The sequence below is a fragment of the Rhinatrema bivittatum genome, chromosome 4 (assembly GCF_901001135.1).
Source record: "Rhinatrema bivittatum chromosome 4, aRhiBiv1.1, whole genome shotgun sequence".
In the NCBI taxonomy this organism is placed as follows: Eukaryota; Metazoa; Chordata; class Amphibia; order Gymnophiona; family Rhinatrematidae; genus Rhinatrema; species Rhinatrema bivittatum.
In genome coordinates this window covers 125,072,472-125,093,194 of record NC_042618.1, presented here as the reverse complement: position 1 = coordinate 125,093,194, position 20,723 = coordinate 125,072,472, and the positions used below count along the sequence as shown (strand labels likewise).

The following is a 20,723-nucleotide window of genomic DNA, read 5'->3' as shown; positions in this document are numbered from 1 at the left end:
ATTTCTGTAACTTGGATAGGCTCCCTTTTTGTTTCAGACAGGGAGAAGTGTTCTTTTTTTTCGGTCGGTAACTTGCCTTTAATTGGGTTATGTGGCATACTGCCTACTGGCTTTGGGCTTTGTTGTAAACCTAACTACTGTGATAGAAATGGAAGTATATAACATTTTCATAGCAGGCTAGGGCAAAGTACATGTGCTACCAATAACATTTTGCAGTCTGACCCTGAAGGCTGATATTGTCTCAGTTCATGATATTCTCAAATATCTTGCCCACCTCTCAAGCCTCTTTTACTTTGCCATTGCATTGACGGACTTCTTAAACTGAAAGAACAAAAAAGCCAACCACATTGACGAAAAAGGCAAAGCCCTGAAAGGACAACACCCACAAATATTATTATTAATAATATATAATTTGTCTTGAGGATACAACAGAGGGTGGATCTGATAACCCTGGTATATCTGAATACTAAAAGTAGTAACAAACAGGGTCATTTGTCAAAATGCGTTATGGCGTTATCGTGGGCATTAGGGTCTTAACGCCCACGACAACACCATAACGCATGTGATAAATATCATATCGTATGGCGTGAATGCAAATTTTACAAATTTATGCTAAGTGGCGGGATTGGAGAGGGGTTTGAGCAGGATCAATGAAAATGAGGGGCATTATCACACATGTTTAACGCCAGAAATAACTACACCTTTTTTTCCTGGCGTTAAGCTGTGCAATATGCCTGAAACACTATTTGCAATAAATATCATAAATTCTGTTTCAGGCATGGAGAGAGAGAGAGAGAGAGAGAGAGAGAGAGAGAGAGAACACATACGAACCAATCAAATACATTTCTACTGCACCTCTCAAGTAGGATACCGGTGTCTTTTAAATTTAAAATATCTAAGCAGGCTATTGGGAGTGGGGGAGGGGGGAGGAAATTGCTCCTGGTTGGTCTTAGACCACTGAATATAAAGAACCCTATCAGACAGTATAGTAGACCTCATTCACTGTGAAGGATACATCCACTGTGTTTACAAATACAAATCCTGTTCCTGAGTTCAAATAATTGCAGATGTTCTCTGTTGGTGCAGTTCCCAATTTACAAAGAAATTAAATTGAATGGGCTGCTCTTCCACAGGAAACAGTGAATCTTAACAATTCTCAAACTATAATACAACAATATAAAAATTTAACTTATTCAAATCTCTACGATTACTCCTACTATTTATCATTTCTAAAGTACTACTTGAGATATATAGTACCGTACAGATACACAGAAGAGAGAGTCCCTGCTCCATGGAGCTTACAATCTAATCAAGGCAAACATTCATGACAAGATGTAGGAATTAGGAAGTGATTGGCAATGAAGGAATAGGGCACAGACAAGAGCAACTTGCTGGATGAATGGAGTTCATGAGGAAGAGAGTGTAAGGAGAAGAGAAGATAGGTAATGAGGAGCTGCAGCGTGAATGCATTTATAGGCAAGTAGGAGAAGCTTGAACTGTATGCAGGAGCAGACAGGGAGCCATTGTTGCAACTTGAGAAGAGGAGTTGCATGGTTATAGTGGCACTAAAGATAAATAAGTTGTGCAGCTAAATTCTGAATAGTCTACAGTGGAGAAAGTTTAGCAGGAGGCCCAGAAAGAACAATTGCTATAGTGTAAGAGGGATGTGATAAGAGTGGATTTGCATTTCAGTAGCATGCTCAGAAAGGAAGGAAGGGATGGATTTTAGCGATGTTATAGAGGAAGAACAATTTAGCAGTGTTTTGAATGTGCAAAGAGAAGAGAAAGATAGCAAAAATTACCCCAAGGTTGAAGACCAGAAAACCAGGAGGATGAGAGTACCATTCATAGAAACAGTAAAAAACAGAAGAGGGGAGCAGGTTGGGGGGAAAATAATTTCTGTCTTGGTCATGTTAAATTTAAGGTGGTGATAAGACATCCAGTCGGCAGTGTCACAAGCAAGCTGAAATCTAGGACATTATTTGTGGTGAAATTTCTGGAGTAGAGAGGTAGATCTGAGAGCCATCAGCATAACTATGGTACTGAAAGCCACGGGAGGAGATCAGAAAATAAAAAAGGACCCAGGACAGACCCTGTCACACACTTTACTCTCTGGCTCCAAAGCTAGAGCAATTTCTGGGGACAAGCTGTACTAGCTTTATGCTGCTTCTAGATGATCAGTACCATCTTGGGGCCACTTCCTTTGAAATAGCTAGACTAGGCTCTAAACTATCTCCAGTACTTTTCAAGATCTACCTCAGACCACTAGCACACCTGATCCAAAACGGATATAAAGTCTTACGTCTCTGCAGATGATGTCCAGCTTGTACTACCAGTGGACCTGGACCCATAAACAACTATTAAAAAACTAAATATATGTCTGACAAGTCTTCAAAAGAAAAGCCGTGTTAGTCTGGTGTAGCAAAAATGACAAGTCAGGTGGCACCTTATAGACTAATCAACTTATTGGTTAGTCTATGAGGTGCCGCCAGACTCTTACCATTTTAAATATATGTCTCACAGCCATCCAAGAACAGACTTAAAATAAGTTCCATCTGAATCCCAACAAAACAGATATTCTCTGAGTACAAATGATAAGCGGGCTTGTTCCTGCTGGCAAAATCCCATTCTGAACCTATAAACTCTCTCTAAAGACACAGGTTAAAAAGTCTTGGAGTCTTGTAGTACTCAGAACTAATCATACTCCCATGAATCCAGGGAACATTAAAGAATTGCCTCTTTCAATTATGTAATTTGCGGAGACTAGTCACAAGAGCCCATGCCATGGTAAGCATACAGTTGGACTACTGTAGCTACTATATAAGCGTTTAACAGATTAGGCTTTACACAAACTCCAGCTAATACAAAACAATACAGATTGATAAAGGGATGCAAGCTACATGTCCATATTATACATGTCCTACAAAAACTTCATAGGCTACCAATCCCCTATAGAACCAAGTTTAAAATCCTGATGCTGATTTTCAGAGCTCTAAGAGGGAACAGAGTGATAAAGGCTATCACTCTAAATACCTTCTAGATCTCTAAGATCCTCACTTGGACTCTCCATAACTCCATTAAACAAAAGAAATCAAAAGAGCAGGTACCCATTGACAATCTTTCTTGGGAGCAGTAACTGCCCTATGGAACTCTCTTCCAGAAAAGCTCCGCCAAACACATGACTACGCCCAGTTCAGGAACTAAGTAAAAGCCTGGCAATTCTGCCAAGCCTTTAACATCAAACCCATAACTACCTCCACCATGAAAAACAGCTGAAACCTGCTCTCCAACAAGCATTAGAATTATACTGACTGGTACCATACATGAGCACCCGAATGTGCTGCTACAACCTAGTGTTGTACTGAGATGTTGTTTATGTATTTCAAGTTTAGTCCTAATTGTTGATGTATTTCACATATGAACGGTAACTTTCAAATGGGCATGCTGACACTGGCACGAATCCAGAGATGTGGCAGTTTTATAACATATGCATATATAATTGCGTATGTTATAAAATAGCCTAGGTGTGCATGTGTGTGTGTGTGCACACAGTTGCGTAAAGTCAAGTTTGAGATGCGTAAGCGGGGGAATTTTATAACAGGCATGCGTCCACACCATGACCAGTTTCACCAGTTTGTCCAGTCTAGAGCTAGATCCCCCTGGTTCTTTAGCCTGCACTCCCCACAGTTACCCCAGACCCCTTAAACCCCTCAGAGATGACTTTTTTTTTTTAACTTGCACCTCCTCCATAGCAGAAGTAAGCTTACATGGCCACCCATCTCTTAAAATTCACCTCTTCATTTTTACTGTCCAATTCTTCTGACCAGAATTGTTAAGCTGCTTCACCTATTGGTCTCTGTATGCTGCCATTCTTGATACGCTGTACGCCATCTTGGATGAACTTCTCATTCAAAAAGGTGGATAATAAATCAAAATAAATAAATTTTACTTTTGTGCATCCTGTACTACTGACTTGGGCACTCTCTACTCCCTGGATATAGTAGAGTGATTGCTGTGTTAGTCCCCTTGAAAGCAGAGAAATTCATTTGTTTCTCCATTCATTTTCTTTGATTCATGAAAGGACTTCCCACCGCACTCACACTTCAGTGACTGGGGTTCCTCACATCCTCCAGTCGGGAAGCTCCCGACTGGCTGTTCCGCATGAACCTCCCAGGAGCATTTATTTGCCCAGCATGGGAGCTAGATAGGGTTACCCTGCTCCATGTTGACTGTTTGCTCTGAGAGGAGCTTGATAGAGTCTGCTAAACAGCTCCTGCACCTTTGCCCTAAGGATCTGTTCTGCCTCTAACTATCCAGAACAAGCTCAGATGCACTCTGGGTTCTGCCACTAAGGGTCTCACTATTGTATATTACCCACCAGGGTTACAATATTTTAGAAGTTGCAGTCACCTCTCCGGCGGATTTTAAAAGCCCTGCTCGCGTAAATCCGCCCGGATTTACGCAAGCAGGGCCTTGCGCGCTGGCGCGCCTATTTTCCATAGGCCGCCGGCGCGCGCAGAGCCCCGGGACGCGCGTAGGTCCCGGGGTTTGTCGAAGGAGAAGAGAAGATAGGTAATGAGGAGCTGCATGGTCCAGGCCTCCGGACCAGCCCCGGGTCGGAGGACGGCGCGCCAGCAGTCCGCTGGCGCGCGTAGATTTACGTCTGCTTCTCGCAGGCGTAAATCTAGGAACAAAGGTAAGGGGGGGGGGGGGCGAAAGGAAGTTCCCTCCGAGGCCGCTCTGATTTTGGAGCGGCCTCGGAGGGAACGGAGGCAGGCTGCATGGCTTGGCGCGCGCAAGGCTGCCCAAAAATCGGCAGCCTTGCGCGCGCCGAGCCAGGATTTTAGAGGATACGCGCGGCTATGCGCGTATCTTATAAAATCCAGCATACTTTTGTTTGCGCCTGCTGTGCAAACAAAAGTACGCGATCGCGCTGTTTTTAAAAATCTACCCCTACATGTCTAGCTACACTACCAATTTTGGTGCATGACCTACACAACTGCTTCCAAATGGTAAGAGGAAAAGAAGGCAAATATTAACATTATTATCAGTCTAGTTTGGTAAACTGAAGAGTAGCAACATAAAGAGCTTTGCACTGGTTCATATGGAAAGTAACAAAAGTGGATTGGAATCAGAGTGGGCTCTCCTGGCTTGATAATAGTTCACTACTGCTTTGACCAGCAGACCACACTTGCTCTCTAAACCAGTGTTTCAGGGCACACTAGCGTGTGTCACCAAAAATGTGGAAAGCATAGGCTTGCTGTATCACAACAGCCACATGTGATTACTGCTTCAAGAGAGTGCGGAGCAGAGAAGACCTATGTTTCTTGGGTCATTCATCAAATCGCAATAGGGCCTTATCGATAATTACCGCATTGTGCTTTGAATATTTAAATTTGAAATTAAAATAAAAAACAGGAAGAGTTTGGGCAGGGTTTTGAATAATAAGGGGCCGGTAGCACTGCGGGCGATAATGTTTCGCACATTAAATCGCCGGCAGTAGCACCGGAAATAACTACAGCTTTTTTACTGGCGCTACGGGGGCGAACGTTTTCAGTGCAGCTACAACCGCGGCGCGCAATACCTCAGTTCCGCGACGCGGCTGGCTGCACACTTTTTCCCCGCCCCTTTTTTGGCCGCAGGCGTTTATTCTGCTATATTTATTAGGGATGTGAATCGTTTTCCATATCGTCTTAACGATAGAAATCGTGTGGCAGGGCAAGAAAATCGTCTTAGGCACGATTTTTTAGTTAAAAAATCGTTAAAAATCGTTTTTTCCGATTAGTGCGCACTAACTGGGAGTTAGTGCGCACTAACTGAAAATGATACAATTTGACACTTTTCAGGTCAGTTAAGGTCAGTTTAGGAATGAATATGTATTCCTATTGGCTGCCCTCTTATTTATTCATGTTACCAAGTTTCCTACTGACAGTATATGGGGGATGGGAAATGGAAACAGTTGGTAGCTTGACAAAACAAGTAATGTGATCAGTCAATGTGACTAGAACTTGTGCCCTAACCCTGATACCAGGGGTATTGTGATCTTCCTGCACACAGTGCCCTATCCCTATTAATACCAGGAGTGTTGTGATCTTCCTCCACACAGTGCCCTATCCCTAATACCAGGGGTGTTGTGATCTTCCTGCACACAGTGCCCTATTCCTGATACTGGGGGTGTTGTGATCTTCCTGCACACAGTGCCCTATTCCTGATACCGGGGGTGTTGTGATCTTCTTGCACACATCCCGGTATCAGGGATAGGGCACTGCATGCAGGAAGATCACAACACTCCTGGTATTAATAGGGATAGGGCACTGCATGCAGGAAGATCACAACACTCCTGGTATTAATAGGGATAGGGCACTGCATGCAGGAAGATCACAACACCCCTGGTATCAGGGATAGGGCACTGTGTGCAGGAAGATCACAATACCCCGGAGGAGTGAGGGTCAGGCAGCTCCCCCCTGTCTGTGAAGCCAGCCTCTCACTAGTAATGCAGGGAGGGAGCTGTCTCAGACTTCACCATCCTCCCCCCCCCTCACCCACACACCATTCACTAGCTGGGACATGGGGGAAGTCAGGAGTGAGGGTCAGGCAGCTCCCCCCTGTCTGTGAAGCCAGCCTCTCACTAGTAATGCAGGGAGGGAGCTGTCTCAGACTTCACCATCCTCCCCCCCCCCCCCCCCCACCCACACACCACTCACTAGCTGGGACATGGGGGAAGTCAGGAGGGAGGGTCAGGCAGCTCCCCCCTGTCTGTGAAGCCAGCCTCTCACTAGTAATGCAGGGAGGGAGCTGTCTCAGACTTCACCATCCACCCCCCCCCCCCTCACCCACACACCATTCACTAGCTGGGACATGGGGGAAGTCAGGAGTGAGGGTCAAGCAGCTCCCCCCTGTCTGTGAAGCCAGCCTCTCACTAGTAATGCAGGGAGGGAGCTGTCTCAGACTTCACCATCCCCCCCCCCCTCACCCACACACCATTCACTAGCTGGGACATGGGGGAAGTCAGGAGTGAGGGTCAGGCAGCTCCCCCCTGTCTGTGAAGCCAGCCTCTCACTAGTAATGCAGGGAGGGAGCTGTCTCAGACTGGTATCAGGGTTAGGGCACTGTGTGCAGGAAGATCACAACACTCCTGGTATTAATAGGGATAGGGCACTGTAAGAGATGACTGTAGTAGATTGAATAAAGATCTGATGTTTCTGCTCTCCTCACACCAAACAAAAACAACACACAAGCAGAGAAGCCCTTCTTACAAAGCTGAGCTAGTGAGTTAAGTAGGAGGAAAAGTAAACATACTTGTGCCAGTGTGGCTACTTAAAAAATACACTTACCAACAATCAATTACATATATTTGAACTGTGTACAGTTCCAGCCAGGACCACCTTTCTAAAATGCACAGTGATTGGCAAATTCAACATGCACTAGCATTTCAGGTGCCTGCTAACAAAAATAATAAACAAACAAGTTCTAGTCACGTGAGTGCTGATCATTACATTACTTTTTTTGTCAAGCTTCCAACTGTTTCCATTTCACATCCCCCCAACCATTACCTCAGTATTAGCCTTGGTAACATCAATAGATAAGAGCACAGCCAGCCAATAGGAATACATACATACATATTCATTCCTAAGTGACCTTTACTGACCTGGGAAGTGTGAACACTTTGTTTCATTTTCTGTTGGTGTTCGTTAGTTTCCAGTTCCATTTCCCATCCCCCCAACCATCACCTCAGTGGTAACCTTGGTAACATCAATAGATAAGAGGGCAGCCAGCCAATAGGAACACATATTCATTCCTAACTGACCTTCAGTGACCTGGAAAGTGTTTATTTGTATCATTTTCAGTTAGTGCGCACTAAATCGAGTTAGTGCGCACTAACGGGGAGTTAGTGCGCACTAACTCGAGTTAGTGCGCACTAACACGATTTAACGATTTTTAACGATAAATCGTTAGAATTTCTATTGTATCGTGTTCTATAACGATTTAAGACGATATAAACATTATCGGACGATAATTTTAATCGTTGAAAAACGATTCACATCTCTAATATTTATAGCGGCATGATGAAGCCAGAAGTTAGTCTGAAAAGCTACCTTAACAAATAGCACATACTTTTTCCCCCCAACTCATTTTTCAAAAGAGAATATTTGTCCTTTGGAAATCTACCCACAGATTTTAAGCTTATGTGCACAGTTGCAAAATTGCCCCAGAGAGTCTGACTTCTCGGGGTTTTAGTATTTGTCTGCATGTGTCAGGTTTTAATTTAAGGGCCTTTATTCTGTAATAGGTAAGAGTCAGTCTGTGCTCTGCATGTGTGACAGAGGTCAGGGATTCTGCTGACTAGCACATAGGTTCTGTGTAGGGATCTTCAGCAGTGTGCTCTGTTTTGTTTTTCCAAAAGGAAGTGTATTATGTTCTATATTTGCAGTGTTGTCTTTTCATAGGTAGGATTGTTGCTCTTTGAAATCCTGGGAGTTAATGCTCTAATGGTATGACAGGCTTTCTATATAGGTTTCAGTTGGGGGGGTTTTGTTTTTTTTGGGTACAGGAGGGATTTTAAAGTGCTGTTACCAGAACTGGAATATACTTTTTTTAAATAGGAAGTTGAAAAGGGAAACATCCTAGCTCTGATCTATATAAACTGCCACAGGTCAAAATTTCTTGTGGTTGACAGTAAGATGTACAAGACTTTGTCTACTGTTCAATTCTGTATTGAAAAACAGCGTGCAGCACGTCCGGCCCAGATTTCTCACTAATGAAGTGAAGATTACCGTAAATCTTTTGTGAAAAATATACAATTTAATACATTTCAATAACTGTAAAAAAAAAAAAAAAAAAAAGTTAAGGAATTTTTCTCTCTTTCATCATTAACAATAAAATATTTAGTTCAGCTGCCAAATGTAGTGAGCAGTGTAGAATGCACATAAGCATCATCTGTCAGGTGTGCCACGACAAACGATAGCTGAGAACCACTGCTGATCTGAGCGCTACCAGAGGAAATGCTGTGACTTGAGGAACTGTTTACTTATCTATCCCAGTCCCAGGGATGAGGTCATTTACTTTCAACTTTTGAAAGTGTTACATTTATATGGTATGTTCATTAGAAAGAGCCCGAGTACGCTAGAAGGCACCGCAGCAAAGGGAGAGGCATTGGAGGTAAGCCTTTGATTCTATCAGCTGCTTACAGAAGGCAGCATTTTCCAAGTACAAGTCCAAAATTCTCAAAAGTTTGGGACAGTCACAGGAGGGAAGGAGGCATTAGTAGATAAATACAGATAATCAAAATTATTATGTGTTAATACATTTGACATGCCTCCTGAGTGTATATTTTATTCAATACTGTTTTTCAGTATTTGGAGGTTAGCAAAATTTAATGCCATGTATGGTCATAAAACTTAGTCAGCTTTGCCATCCCAAAGACTAAACCACCCATTATCCATAGACTTGGAGGATATCGAACAGACGTGCCATAAACTAGTACAAGTGCTCGGTTTTACACACTTGGGTGAGCAGCTTCTCCACTTAGCATTTCTATAAAGAAAATAGCCTATCTCTGGTAACAAAAAAAAAAAAAAAAAAAAACTGTTCTCCACCCTTAGGATCTTACAGGCTGGCACATTTCCAACCAAGATTTCCTACAGGAGCAAACTACGTAGCTTGCTGCTGCAAAACCAAACCAAAACAGAGCACGTCTCGTTTCCCTGCACAAACGAAAATGAAGTGCAATGACTCTTAAAATTGAATCTGTAAAATTCTAATTGTCTTTGAATACCAGATTCAGGGGGGGGGGGGGGGGGGGGGGGGGAGAAACTTCTACACAAAGAAGTCTTCAAGGCCATAACTCCTGCAATCCTCCTACAGCTCAAAAGGTTAGGAAACAAAGACACAATGGCCAATTCAAAATTTACCAGACTCAGAGGCCATGGAGTCAGTGACCTTGGTAAGTTTGCATTTCAGATCTCTCTGCAACTTAATTCTTCATTTAGCTTCAGGCTTCCTCTGTGTTTTGGAGCACTGACATACTCGTTCCAAAAATAATAAATTTAAAAGACAGTAAGCCATGCCATGTGCTAGCAAAGTGCTGCTTTAGGCAGTTATAAGCTACGGCTGGTAAAGGCTGCGTTGGTCAATAAAGTTGCAGGAAATTTAAAAAAATCTGTCACAGGAGGCTCTCTCTATAAACAAACCACTGTATATCAAATATTTGTTAAAACAAAAATAAGTCACCTCCGATGTAATTCTTATAAGGAATTCATCATAGCAATTCAGTTCATCCTCTTTATGAAAACAATGTAGAGGGCTCCCTACCTATTTGCTATAAAGAGGATCAGCTGTATTGATTTGAATGTTCTAGCATTCTTGGCCCTTAAATGGGTTCCCCTTTACTTTTAAGAGAGAAGTAAAAGGGGTACCTCTGGATGATGTATTAGGGAAAAGAGGATAGCATTTTTAATACATGTAAAACAAAAAAAAAATCCTGTGGATTCCCTGCTCACCACCAATAGTTATTTAGAAATTGCAAGGTGGGAAGAAAATAAAAAAAAAAGAGAGACCAGAATCAGCCCCTAACTTTATAAGGCAAGTTTCTTACAGGATTCGTTGAGATTTCCCCAATAATGCTGCAGGACTGACTTTGGCCCCCATGTAACTCCCTTGTATACAACCTGCCTGCGGAGAGCAGAGTGCCACACAAAAAAAAAACAAGTGTCTGTACACACCATAGATTCACCTTCGCTTTTTGTTGTTGTTCGAAAGCAAATGGGTGAACCAGTGAAAGGAAGATGGGAGCTTTCATATCATGCCCCAGGAAAAGATAAAACAGCATCCAGGTGATATTTAATTTCAGCCCTCTCTTGGCAGATAACTTTGAATGAATGAATGAATGAATTGCACTGGCTTTATGCATTGTATGTTTTCTTTTCTGCTGCTGGAATCTTATTCTTCATAGCACATAAAGGAGTTTGGTGCATTTTTTGATGCACCATCGGAATGGAAAATGCAATTCTCCTGATTAAAAACAGCCTCATTGGTCATTTTGCACCCTGCTGACAAATCGCTGCCTTAGGAGCAGGAACTCAGTTGAAGTGTTCACACTCTTACCATGCTAAATAAATGCACGGCAGGCGCGAAGGCTGCCAGAACGTGTCAGTGATTGCCGTGTCATTGAAGTCTTGCCATGCACTGCCTTGGTGCAATTTACCAGCTTGCATTGGAAGCCCTGTAGGATAATGGTTAAGTTGTTATGCTGGCCAGTTTCAATCCAAGCATTTCTGGTTAGCAAGGAAAAAAAAATATTTAGATTTTTCATTTGGAACCAAAATATACTCTATCTACTGCCAAGCCATGGGGGTGGAATAATTACCACATTCTTTCATGAATGTTAAAGGAGGCTTACCACCAACTTAGATCATAATTATGTGAGTTTTAAAAGGCAAATGGAACATTGCTAGCCAATCACATTCAAATATATTCCATTTTTGTGCAACACTTTCATATACAACCCGACCAAACTGGAAAGAGACCTTTCCTTTACCGGTGATGTCATCAATGCCACACATTGTCTTACCACAGCGTAAGCAAGTTGGAACAGCAGCTTTTTACTTGACTTCTAATTATTGTACATGCTTGTTGTGATATTATTTGAAGCTTAAAGAAAGAAACTTTGGGCTTATTTGGATATGAAAGTAAATGTGTCTAAGACATCAGGGTTAAAAGAAAATGTATGTCTCGGAACATGTCCGTTCCATTTTTCTCTAAACTGAGTGCAGTTTTCTTTTAGGTATGAACTCTGTGTCCCTCCTTTTACTCACACGTTTCCAATGTTTTTATTCGTTGTTCAGTTTTATTCAATTCCTTTTTTTGATTGCTCTTGTGTGTTCAGTGATGCTTTTGTGGTCCAGCCACTCAACTGAACTGAACAGAGTGCCGTTTCAAAGGCCCTTGGAGACAATAAGTTGCTCTGATCTCTCTGATTCTCTTCCTACCTTCTTTTGTTGGGCGCATTTTGAATGCTTTGTTTATCCCAGCATTAGCTACCGGTGTTTCAGTGCTGGGTGGAAGGAAAAGCAAGTGCCTATATATGAAATGGTTGAGAAGCAGAGATTAGTACAGGTCTTGTTATTGTGTTGGAGAGAGAGGCAGATCTAAAAGCAGGAAGCATAAAGTCCTCGGAGACGCAGATGAGGGGAGACTACCTCCTTTTCTAGCCTTCTTTAGAAAGGGGGAAAAAAAAAAGCTGTATTATTTTTATATATATATGTACTGTATTTTTATTCTGTTGTAACCTGCCAAAAAAGTTTTTTGGATCAGAGGACTACAAAATATATTTAATAATTTTTTTTAAAAGCAAAGACAAAAGTGGCCCCACAAAAGTGGCATGCAAATGAGCTCCACAGCTCTCTCTGCCTCCTGAAAAAGGCCCTCCCCCTGCGTCACTGTGATTGGCGGCAGGAGAGAGAAGACAGCAGCCCCAGCAGCAGCAGCAGCAGTTGATTCGTGGCAGCCCAGTGCAGGAGACGAGAGAGACCCATGGCAGCTCTGGAGGGGTCCCCTGCCAGTGGAAGAGAGAAAAACTCACAGTGGAGAATGGAAGACCTGCGGCAGCTCTGGACAGGCCAAAGTTCCACTGGCTCTCCCCATCCTCCCCACCAGCGGAAAGGAGAGATCCGCAGCTACCCAATAAAAATTCTCCAGGTATGGGAAGAGGAGGACGAGGAGAGGAGATTGGAGATGAGAGAAGGTAGGAAAAAATGGTGAGATAAGCCAGAAGGGAATTCATACATTGTATTGTCAAACACCCTCTCCCCCCCCCCCAACATCTGATCTGCAACTCAAGCGCTCAACCTGATTCTAGTGGCCCGGCCTTGGATGGGCTTAAGTACTAGTAAATACTTAAATGAGTTCACCATATCTGTGTCAGTGTGTGTGTGATGTGTCCTCCTAATAACTTTTAGTGTCCTATCCCCACCAAATTTTCAGCACATGTCAAGGGGTCCAAAAGGTTTCTGACAGGGTTTAATTTTTTGGATCCACGTATAAGTGCAGATGCATGAGGGCACACCCCATAAAGCAGCCTCCATTAGTTTTGCATGGAACTTTTCATAGAACTTATTTTCTAAGTTTTCATATGTTTATTTATGTAAATAAACATATGTAATGTAATAATTTATTAATACTTATTAGTTTTGCAGATTTTAAGAATTTTTTGACTCACATTAAAAAAAATGTGTTGACAGCTTAATTTCCTAATTTAGTTCTTTAGTTTTATTTTTACTCACCACCATTAGCATATCATTTTCTGGTCACCACGCTTGCTTTTTGACAGTCGGTGTTACTGACCCAGGCCATATGCTGCAGCTAGGCATTGATGCCCTCAGACTACAAATGCCTCCATCTACAACAATGGAGTCCATAACCGGCACTAACATGCCATGCCAGAGCCAATAACAATATGGAGAACCGTGAGGGAAGAGGGACCAGGAAAAGTGTCTAAGGATGCTGTTAGCAGGAATTCTCCTATGGGGGTCACCCTAAAACACATCAAGGATTCTGCACATTGATGCAGCTGATTTGCACTTAGATGGCTAAAGATCCTGTCTGTGGCTCCTGTGAACCTTGAGGTGTTCTTTTTGGCCACTTCTTAGAAGCAGTCTTCAGACTGTAAATCCTGGACTTCTCTGCCACCTTCTTCCATTTTGCTTTGGGAGTGGCCATACCCTCTCTGCAGCTTTCTCACAAAGATAAGCAGAATTTGTTACTGTGGATTGTACTCCGGGCCAGCACATCCCAAAATGTGAACTAGGCAGTAGCCACATGGGGGTGCAGTGGAGCCCATCCTGCTCACAGGCGAGAGAAGCAGAGTTTTGGTGGGTCATGAGCAGCACCTCTGTTTGGGTGTGTGAGCGAGAGGGATTGTGTGTGTATGAGAGAGCAATGGTGTTCGTGAGAGAGAGAGAGAGAGAGAGAGAGCGTGTAGAATGAGACAAGGAACCTAAGTGTGTGTAAGAGAGGGGGGCCTCTCTTATACACACTTAGGGATCTCTTACACACACTCTAGGGATCTGAGTGAATGAGGTCAGGATGGAGCTAGGGCCTCGACAGGGAGGGGGAGGGAGGGCAAAAGGTTCCCTTGCACCAGCCCTGATTGTACTTAGTTCCTTTTGGTTGGTTCTCATTTTTCTTCTGACAGACTCTGACCTGTCAGTGTTTGTTCTTTGTGAGGTGGATGTCTTTTTTAGATTTCTGGTGTTGGTTGTTCTTAGGTGTATGCAGGTAACTAAGGCCTTCCCCAGACCTTAGCTTCCAACAGTTCCTCTTTCTTGAGCACATGCATGGTGTCCTCTGTCCAGTTGAACAGTCACCATTATACTCCTGCTGTACTGTTCCTTCTTTTCCTCCACCTGTCCCTCATCTCCATTCCTGCCTTGCCACAACTTTCTGCTATGTTATAGCATGACATCACTGTTGTGGAAAACCACGCGAGTACAGCCTCCTCCTTTCTGTAGCAGTGTTAAACCACTGCTAACCATGGGTTGCTGAGCATGACAGAGTGAACGTGACCTTCCTCCTGTAACATGAAGTCCCAAACTAGTGTAATGTTTTTGAAACACAAAAAACACCCACATACGTGGTTGTGCAGGTTGACATTCTTTAGTTTTGAATCACATACTAAATTTGCACAGTGTGCAGAATCACTTATTTGCATGAATTTCTCATTGACATAAGAGAGTGCGTAAGCACCTGAAAAGTTTACTGAACAGGACCTTAATGTGGTTCAGAAGTAAATTGGACAAATTTGTAGAGAAAAATGATAGATGAGGTTATGATTACAAATTCACTCTAGGGATGTACGTCAATCCAGTGGTTCTGAGCTAATCATCAATCCGGGGATAAGAAGGAATTTTTTTCATTGCTGATAAACTGGCTGCAGATACATATTTATTTTTTCGCATCTCTTGAGAGCTGCTAAAAGAACAGGCTTGATGGACCTCTGGTCTTGATTCAACCTAACGAGCTAGGCACCTATTTGACTATGACAAGAAAAAATATTGAGGCACGGGGACTGGAGACTGAAAATGAGCCCAGAGCTAATATTTAATTTTCTTTGATCTTACTGATCTCATAACCAAAATTGTTCTCTGATACTCTCATTCGCCAGTAGTTAGCTACAATGTATGATCAACTGTGGGTCTTCATTTTTTCCAAGTCAAGATTTTCTCTCAGTGTCTTTGTGTATATTTCCTCCTGCTTTAAGAAATCTGACAAGAACCCAAGCAGAGGGATCACAATTAACTGTGGACATCATAGTACTAAGCGGGGAAAGAGGGTTGTATTACTGCCTCAAAAAGAAACATGGAACCTGCAGGCTCTATGGTCATGTCCAAGATTTAAAACAAACAAACTCAAAATAACCGATTTTAAACACGCTGAGGTAGATCTTTAAAAGTATACGCACGCGTACTTTTGTTTGCGCAACCGGCGCGAACAAAAGTACGCCGGATTTTATAAGATACGCGTGAAGCCGCGCGTATCTTATAAAATCCGGGGTCGGCGCACGCAAAATCGGCAGCCTGCGCGCGCCGAGCAGCACAGCCTGCCTCCGTTCCCTCTGCATCCCCCCACCTTCCCTAACCTACCCCCCCTACCTTTGTTGGGCAAGTTACGCCTGCTTGAAGCAGGCGTAACTTGCGCGCGCCGCCTCGCATCCCCCGGCACAGGCCGCAGTGCTGGGGGACTCGGGACAGCCCTCCCGACCCGCCCCCGAACCGTCACCACGCCCCCAGACCCGCCCTGGACCGCCCCTGACATGCCCCCCCCGCCCCTTTTACAAAGCCCCGGGACTTATGCATGTCCCGGTGGCCTATGCAAAATAGGCGCACGAGTGTCCTGCGTGCGTAAATCCAGGAGGATTTACGCGCGCAGGGCTTTTAAAATCTAGCCCTAAGGATGCACATAATAAAGATGTCCACCAAAATACTTATGACAAAAAAAAAAAATGGTTTTGTTGTTTACTCAAAGAACGGGTCCATGGAATGGAAGTAAAAATCTTTATATAAGCATTGGAGCTCCATGGTGGTATTTTTGTAACAAAATAAGCAACATTATCACTGGGGATTAGAGAAGATGGATGCTTGCCTTATAATCCATGCAGTTATTGTAAATAGTCATAAGTCTTCCATAGAGTAGAAATAAGAATACCTCAAGATCATTTTAATGGATTAACTCCTGTGAAAAATGTTACAGTAAAATTAGCAATCAAATTAGTCATTTTAAGATTTGTTTGTCCATTGGCCATTATGAACTCAAAGATGTGTCTTTGAAGGTTAGACCCTGTCTGTAAAGCTCTCTACTAAAAAGGATCTTTAAAATAAAAGCTACTCAGCCTGATCCTAATTTTTATAATATTTCTCCTTGGAACTCTAGATTTTTCTAGGGTTCAGTTGCTCACATTGTTTAATTTTAAGACTCTTTGGGGTTTTTATTTTTGAAAAGCAGTTCCTAATTTATAATACTTTGGCTTGCACTTGCTATTTTTATTATCCCCTGCTCTGTTTTAATATTGTGCAGTATTCTGTGTACCATTTTAACAAAATGTTACATGACACATCATGCAGCTAAAAAATACCTCAAATTTAGGGAATAACAAAAAAAAAAAAAAAAAAAAAAAAAAAAACTTTAAAAATGTTGAAAACTGCATTTCACAAACCATGAAGCCTAAGTTATAGTCCAGGACAACTTCTCATGATCTAAATTTTGTCTTTCAAAAACAAACAAACAGTCTTGAAGGGAGGAGACTGTTTATTTTTATTTGTGATATCTAATGTTCTGCCTTTTCTCAATCTTTAAGGTAGATTGCAAACAAACAAAAAGACAGACAATTTTATTGTAATCACATACTTAAATTCAAGCATTTTAACCCCCTATGCCACCTATATGCTATTATACCCATTTATCTGATTTTTTTTTAAACTTCCACTATACTCTAATCCATATACCAAATCTGTTCAGGGAGCCAGGCTTTCACCCTTTTCCGAAAATGAAGGTAATTAATTCTCCATCCAAATATCATAGGGCAACTTGTTCCAAACGACCAGTGCCACACAGCTAAATGGTGACAACTCGTTCAGTTGTTAGAAGAGTACAGTGGCTCGTCATCACCACATTGAAAAACATTTGATTTAATAATGTATTTATTTACATTGAATATTTATGGTCCACTATTCCACAATTTTGCTTGCAGCAAGTTAAAAAGATAAAAACATAACCGACCAACACAAAGACAGAAAACAAGGCATAGCCACTCATACCAAAGCAATGAGGTTGGTAATAGACAGAATGATTCCCTGTGTAAATGCATGCAGGCACACTGAGAAAGGGTGTTGTCTCAGCTGTGATGCAAAAGTCCATCTTTCCAAATGCACTATGCATATGACAAAGCTACAGTTATAGAATGAAAAGAAACGGCAACTAGTTTTTAAAGAAATGACAGACAGCCCATGCCTACCCATTTCAATTATTTTGAGTAAGCCCATTTAGTATTATGCTGAAAATCATGGAAGGTTTAGCGGTGTAGTTATGAACACTCCTCTGCATATGCATGCATTTACCACATACTTCATTTATGGTTACTAGGGCGTTTCCAAGCACTGCTACTAATTTCCAAGTGCTTCAGCTGTTAATGACAACGCACAATGCTTTTCTGTTCCCAAACACACATGAAAGAAACCTTTCATTTTCATCTCTTTCGCAAAGTGTCCAGACCCAGTCAGGCGGCTCTCAGCATTTGTATCACCGCCCATCCCCAGCATGGCAATCAACAAAAGCAGGACCACCACCCCCCCCCCAGCCTTCGGCCGTCAGAGCTCCCTACGAAAATGAATGAAAGATGCTAAGGCAGGGTCAGGTGCATGAGAGAGCAGCAAGCAACAACATCATGCTGCTGGGAAAGAGAAGGGATTGCGTCACTTACCAAAATAGACGGTTTTCTCACATTTAGGACATTTGGATGCCATGATCTCTCGCTTTGGAATCCGTTATATGCTGCTGCTGCCGCTGCTGCTGTTGCTCTTTTCTGAAGCCCCCTGTGTCTTTGTATGTCTGTAAAGCAGTCCCGTACTTACCAGGCTCTGTCCTACCTTACAACCCTGCCTCCTTTTCTCCCCGCACCTCCTATTTCTACTCTGCTACCCCTCTGATTGGACAGTGCTGGCGGGGGGTGTGCCCTGCTGCTTTCTGGACGGCTGCTTGCAAAGGTTATGGAAGTTTCCTCCTGTTCCAGCTATAATTTGATTCTTTTGTCTCTTTCTTTATTTAAAGAAAGATTTTTTTTTTAATTATTTGGAGGGGGAGAGGGTTAGCAAACCTCCTGATGTCTCTTTTTTCCAGCTCTTGATGTGTAAAATTGCCCTTTTCTAGCATTCTGAAGGGAAAGGATTTTCTGAATTTTTGCGTTATGCTGTTCGTTTTCTCTCCTCATTTGCTGTTGCTCTTCACTTTTACTTGGAGCACTTTCTTCGGTCCTCTTAGTGACCCTTTTTGTTTTCAGCTTTCCTCCTTGCAAACAGTATATTTTGATGTATTTTAGAAACACAGTTATTGAGCTGGGGAAATGAGCAGTACAGCATGACAGCAGCAGATTGCCTTGGGGAAATATTCAAAGCTTATCTCTGGGGCAGGCTTGTACTCTGTGAAATGGTACCAGCCTTACTGTTCCTCTGCAGAACATATAAATAAAACAAGTGCAAGAGAAGGTGGTTAGAAATAAGTACAGGACTCAGAATGCAGGTATTTTACCTATTAGAGACACAAGTTTGTTTCTCTGCAGCCACCAAACATGCTAAATCATGAAAATTATGTTACTATTAAAGTCTAGCGGCGAGGGTATTACAGAGCCGCAACAATAACATGGGGGAAACCGCGCAAGATGTGTGCAGGCAAAGGGGGAAGGGAAGAGTTAGGCAGCTGAAGAAAGGCAGGAAACAGAGGGAAGTAGGAGAGGGGGAAGGGTTGAAAAGAGTCAGGGTTAACGCTTGGATTTGAAACCGGGGCAAGGCATTGGTTAGGGCATAAGAACATAAGAACATGCCATACTGGGTCAGACCAAGGGTCCATCAAGCCCAGCATCCTGTTTCCAACAGTGGCCAATCCAGGCCATAAGAACCTGGCAAGTGCCCAAAAACTAAGTCTATCCCATGTAACCATTGCTAATGGCAGTGGCTTTTCTCTAAGTGAACTTAATAGCAGGTAATGGACTTCTCCTCCAAGAACTTATCCAATCCTTTTTTAAACACAGCTATACTAACTGCACTAACCACATCCTCTGGCAACAAATTCCATAGTGACGTAGGAGGCGGCAGGCAGCAGACAAAGAAGGCGGCGAGCAGGGTAGGAGCGCGATCGTTGCTGTCTGCCCAAGCGCAGTTGTTTCGGTAAGCATCATGCGCTGAGGCGGAGAAAGAGAAGGCAGAAGGGGTTCCAGCAAGGCTCCACCGAAGAAGCAAAGTAGAGGGGGTGCCGAGCTGATGCCTATTCCAGAAGCGCCGCCAGGGTCCTTAGCTCCTTCCCCTCCCCAGGGGGAGGAGGTTGTGCCGGTGCCCAGGAAGGACCAGAGCTCGGGAGAGAGCGGCCCGGAGGCGGAACCCTGTGAACTCTCGTATATGAGGGTGGAAGATTCGCCACCTGACGATAGGGGCTCAGGCGAAGTGTCTTTATTGGCTTCAGGTTCTGACCTGGAGTCCCCGTGCTGGCGCACGGGCCTGCAGGGAACCGCAACCAGCCTAGGAGCACGGAGCGCAGCGGAAACCAAGGAGCGATCAGGCAGAGCTGCGGCAGCAGTGCCGAGGCGCCACACCACGACGGCATTGCGGGGAGAGGAATTCCGTCGGCGGATGGAGCATGCCGGTCGACAAGGAGCGGGACGGAGAAGGCTCAGCTCAAGTGGTCAGCGCCTGGTGTGGCCTACCGGACGGAGAAAAGCCCTTTGCGCGCAAGAGAGAGAAGGGGTTGGAGCAGAGCAGCTGCAGGCGTGCGAAGGCAATGTAGGAGAGGAGAGGAGCAGGAGATACGGAGCTCCATTCCAATAGGCGGAGAGTTCGGCGAGGGTTTTGAGGCTGTGGAGGGGGGGGGGGATGCAGGGGTACAGGAGGAGACGACACAGGTTATTATCATCCAGTTGCGTCTGGGGGGGCACGAAGATTAGCAGGAGGGATAGATAAGGCAATGAGGGGGCAGGGGGCGTGGGCAGACAGCACATCGATTGGATCCTCGGGACCAGGGTTACCAGGGAAGAGATTAACGGCAGCAGTGCAAGGACCCCCATGCGGAGCGCAGGTCAGGCAGGGGAGATGCAGCTTGGGCAGCGGAACAAGGTCTTGCGGCCAGTGCATTTGTCTTTGCAAGTGCGGAGGACTGGAATACGCCGGGGACTTCGGGCCACGCAGCAGGGATAGAGCGGCAACCAATGCCTTCTTATCGAAGCGATATGCAGAGAGAAGAGGGGTCACCAGAAGCGACAGGGGACGTCGTGAGGAGCAGGATGCCTAGACCGGATGCAGGTAAAGCATGGGAAGGGCAGATAGACAAGGCGAGCCAGAAGAAGGTCAAGCGCCGCAGGGACACCTCCTCTAGCTCTACCACTAGTACCAGTTCCTCCACGGAATCCTCGTTGGACTCCAGTGCCGAGAGGAGGGTGATGAGACGTAGCGACTTGGGGCCGTAGCAGG

General features: G+C 43.9%; 1 protein-coding gene across 1 annotated transcript in view; it reads right to left on the bottom strand.

Moving 5' to 3' along the window:
• CRIP2 (cysteine rich protein 2) overlaps window positions 1-18,146 on the bottom strand; it is a 255,234-nt gene extending 237,088 nt beyond the window's left edge. The window contains exon 1 of the mRNA XM_029598829.1: window positions 17,972-18,146. Within this exon, the coding sequence (XP_029454689.1) occupies window positions 17,972-18,014 (43 nt within the window). The 5' untranslated portion in view covers window positions 18,015-18,146. The remainder of the gene's footprint in view (window positions 1-17,971) is intronic.
• Window positions 18,147-20,723: the final 2,577 nt, after the last annotated feature.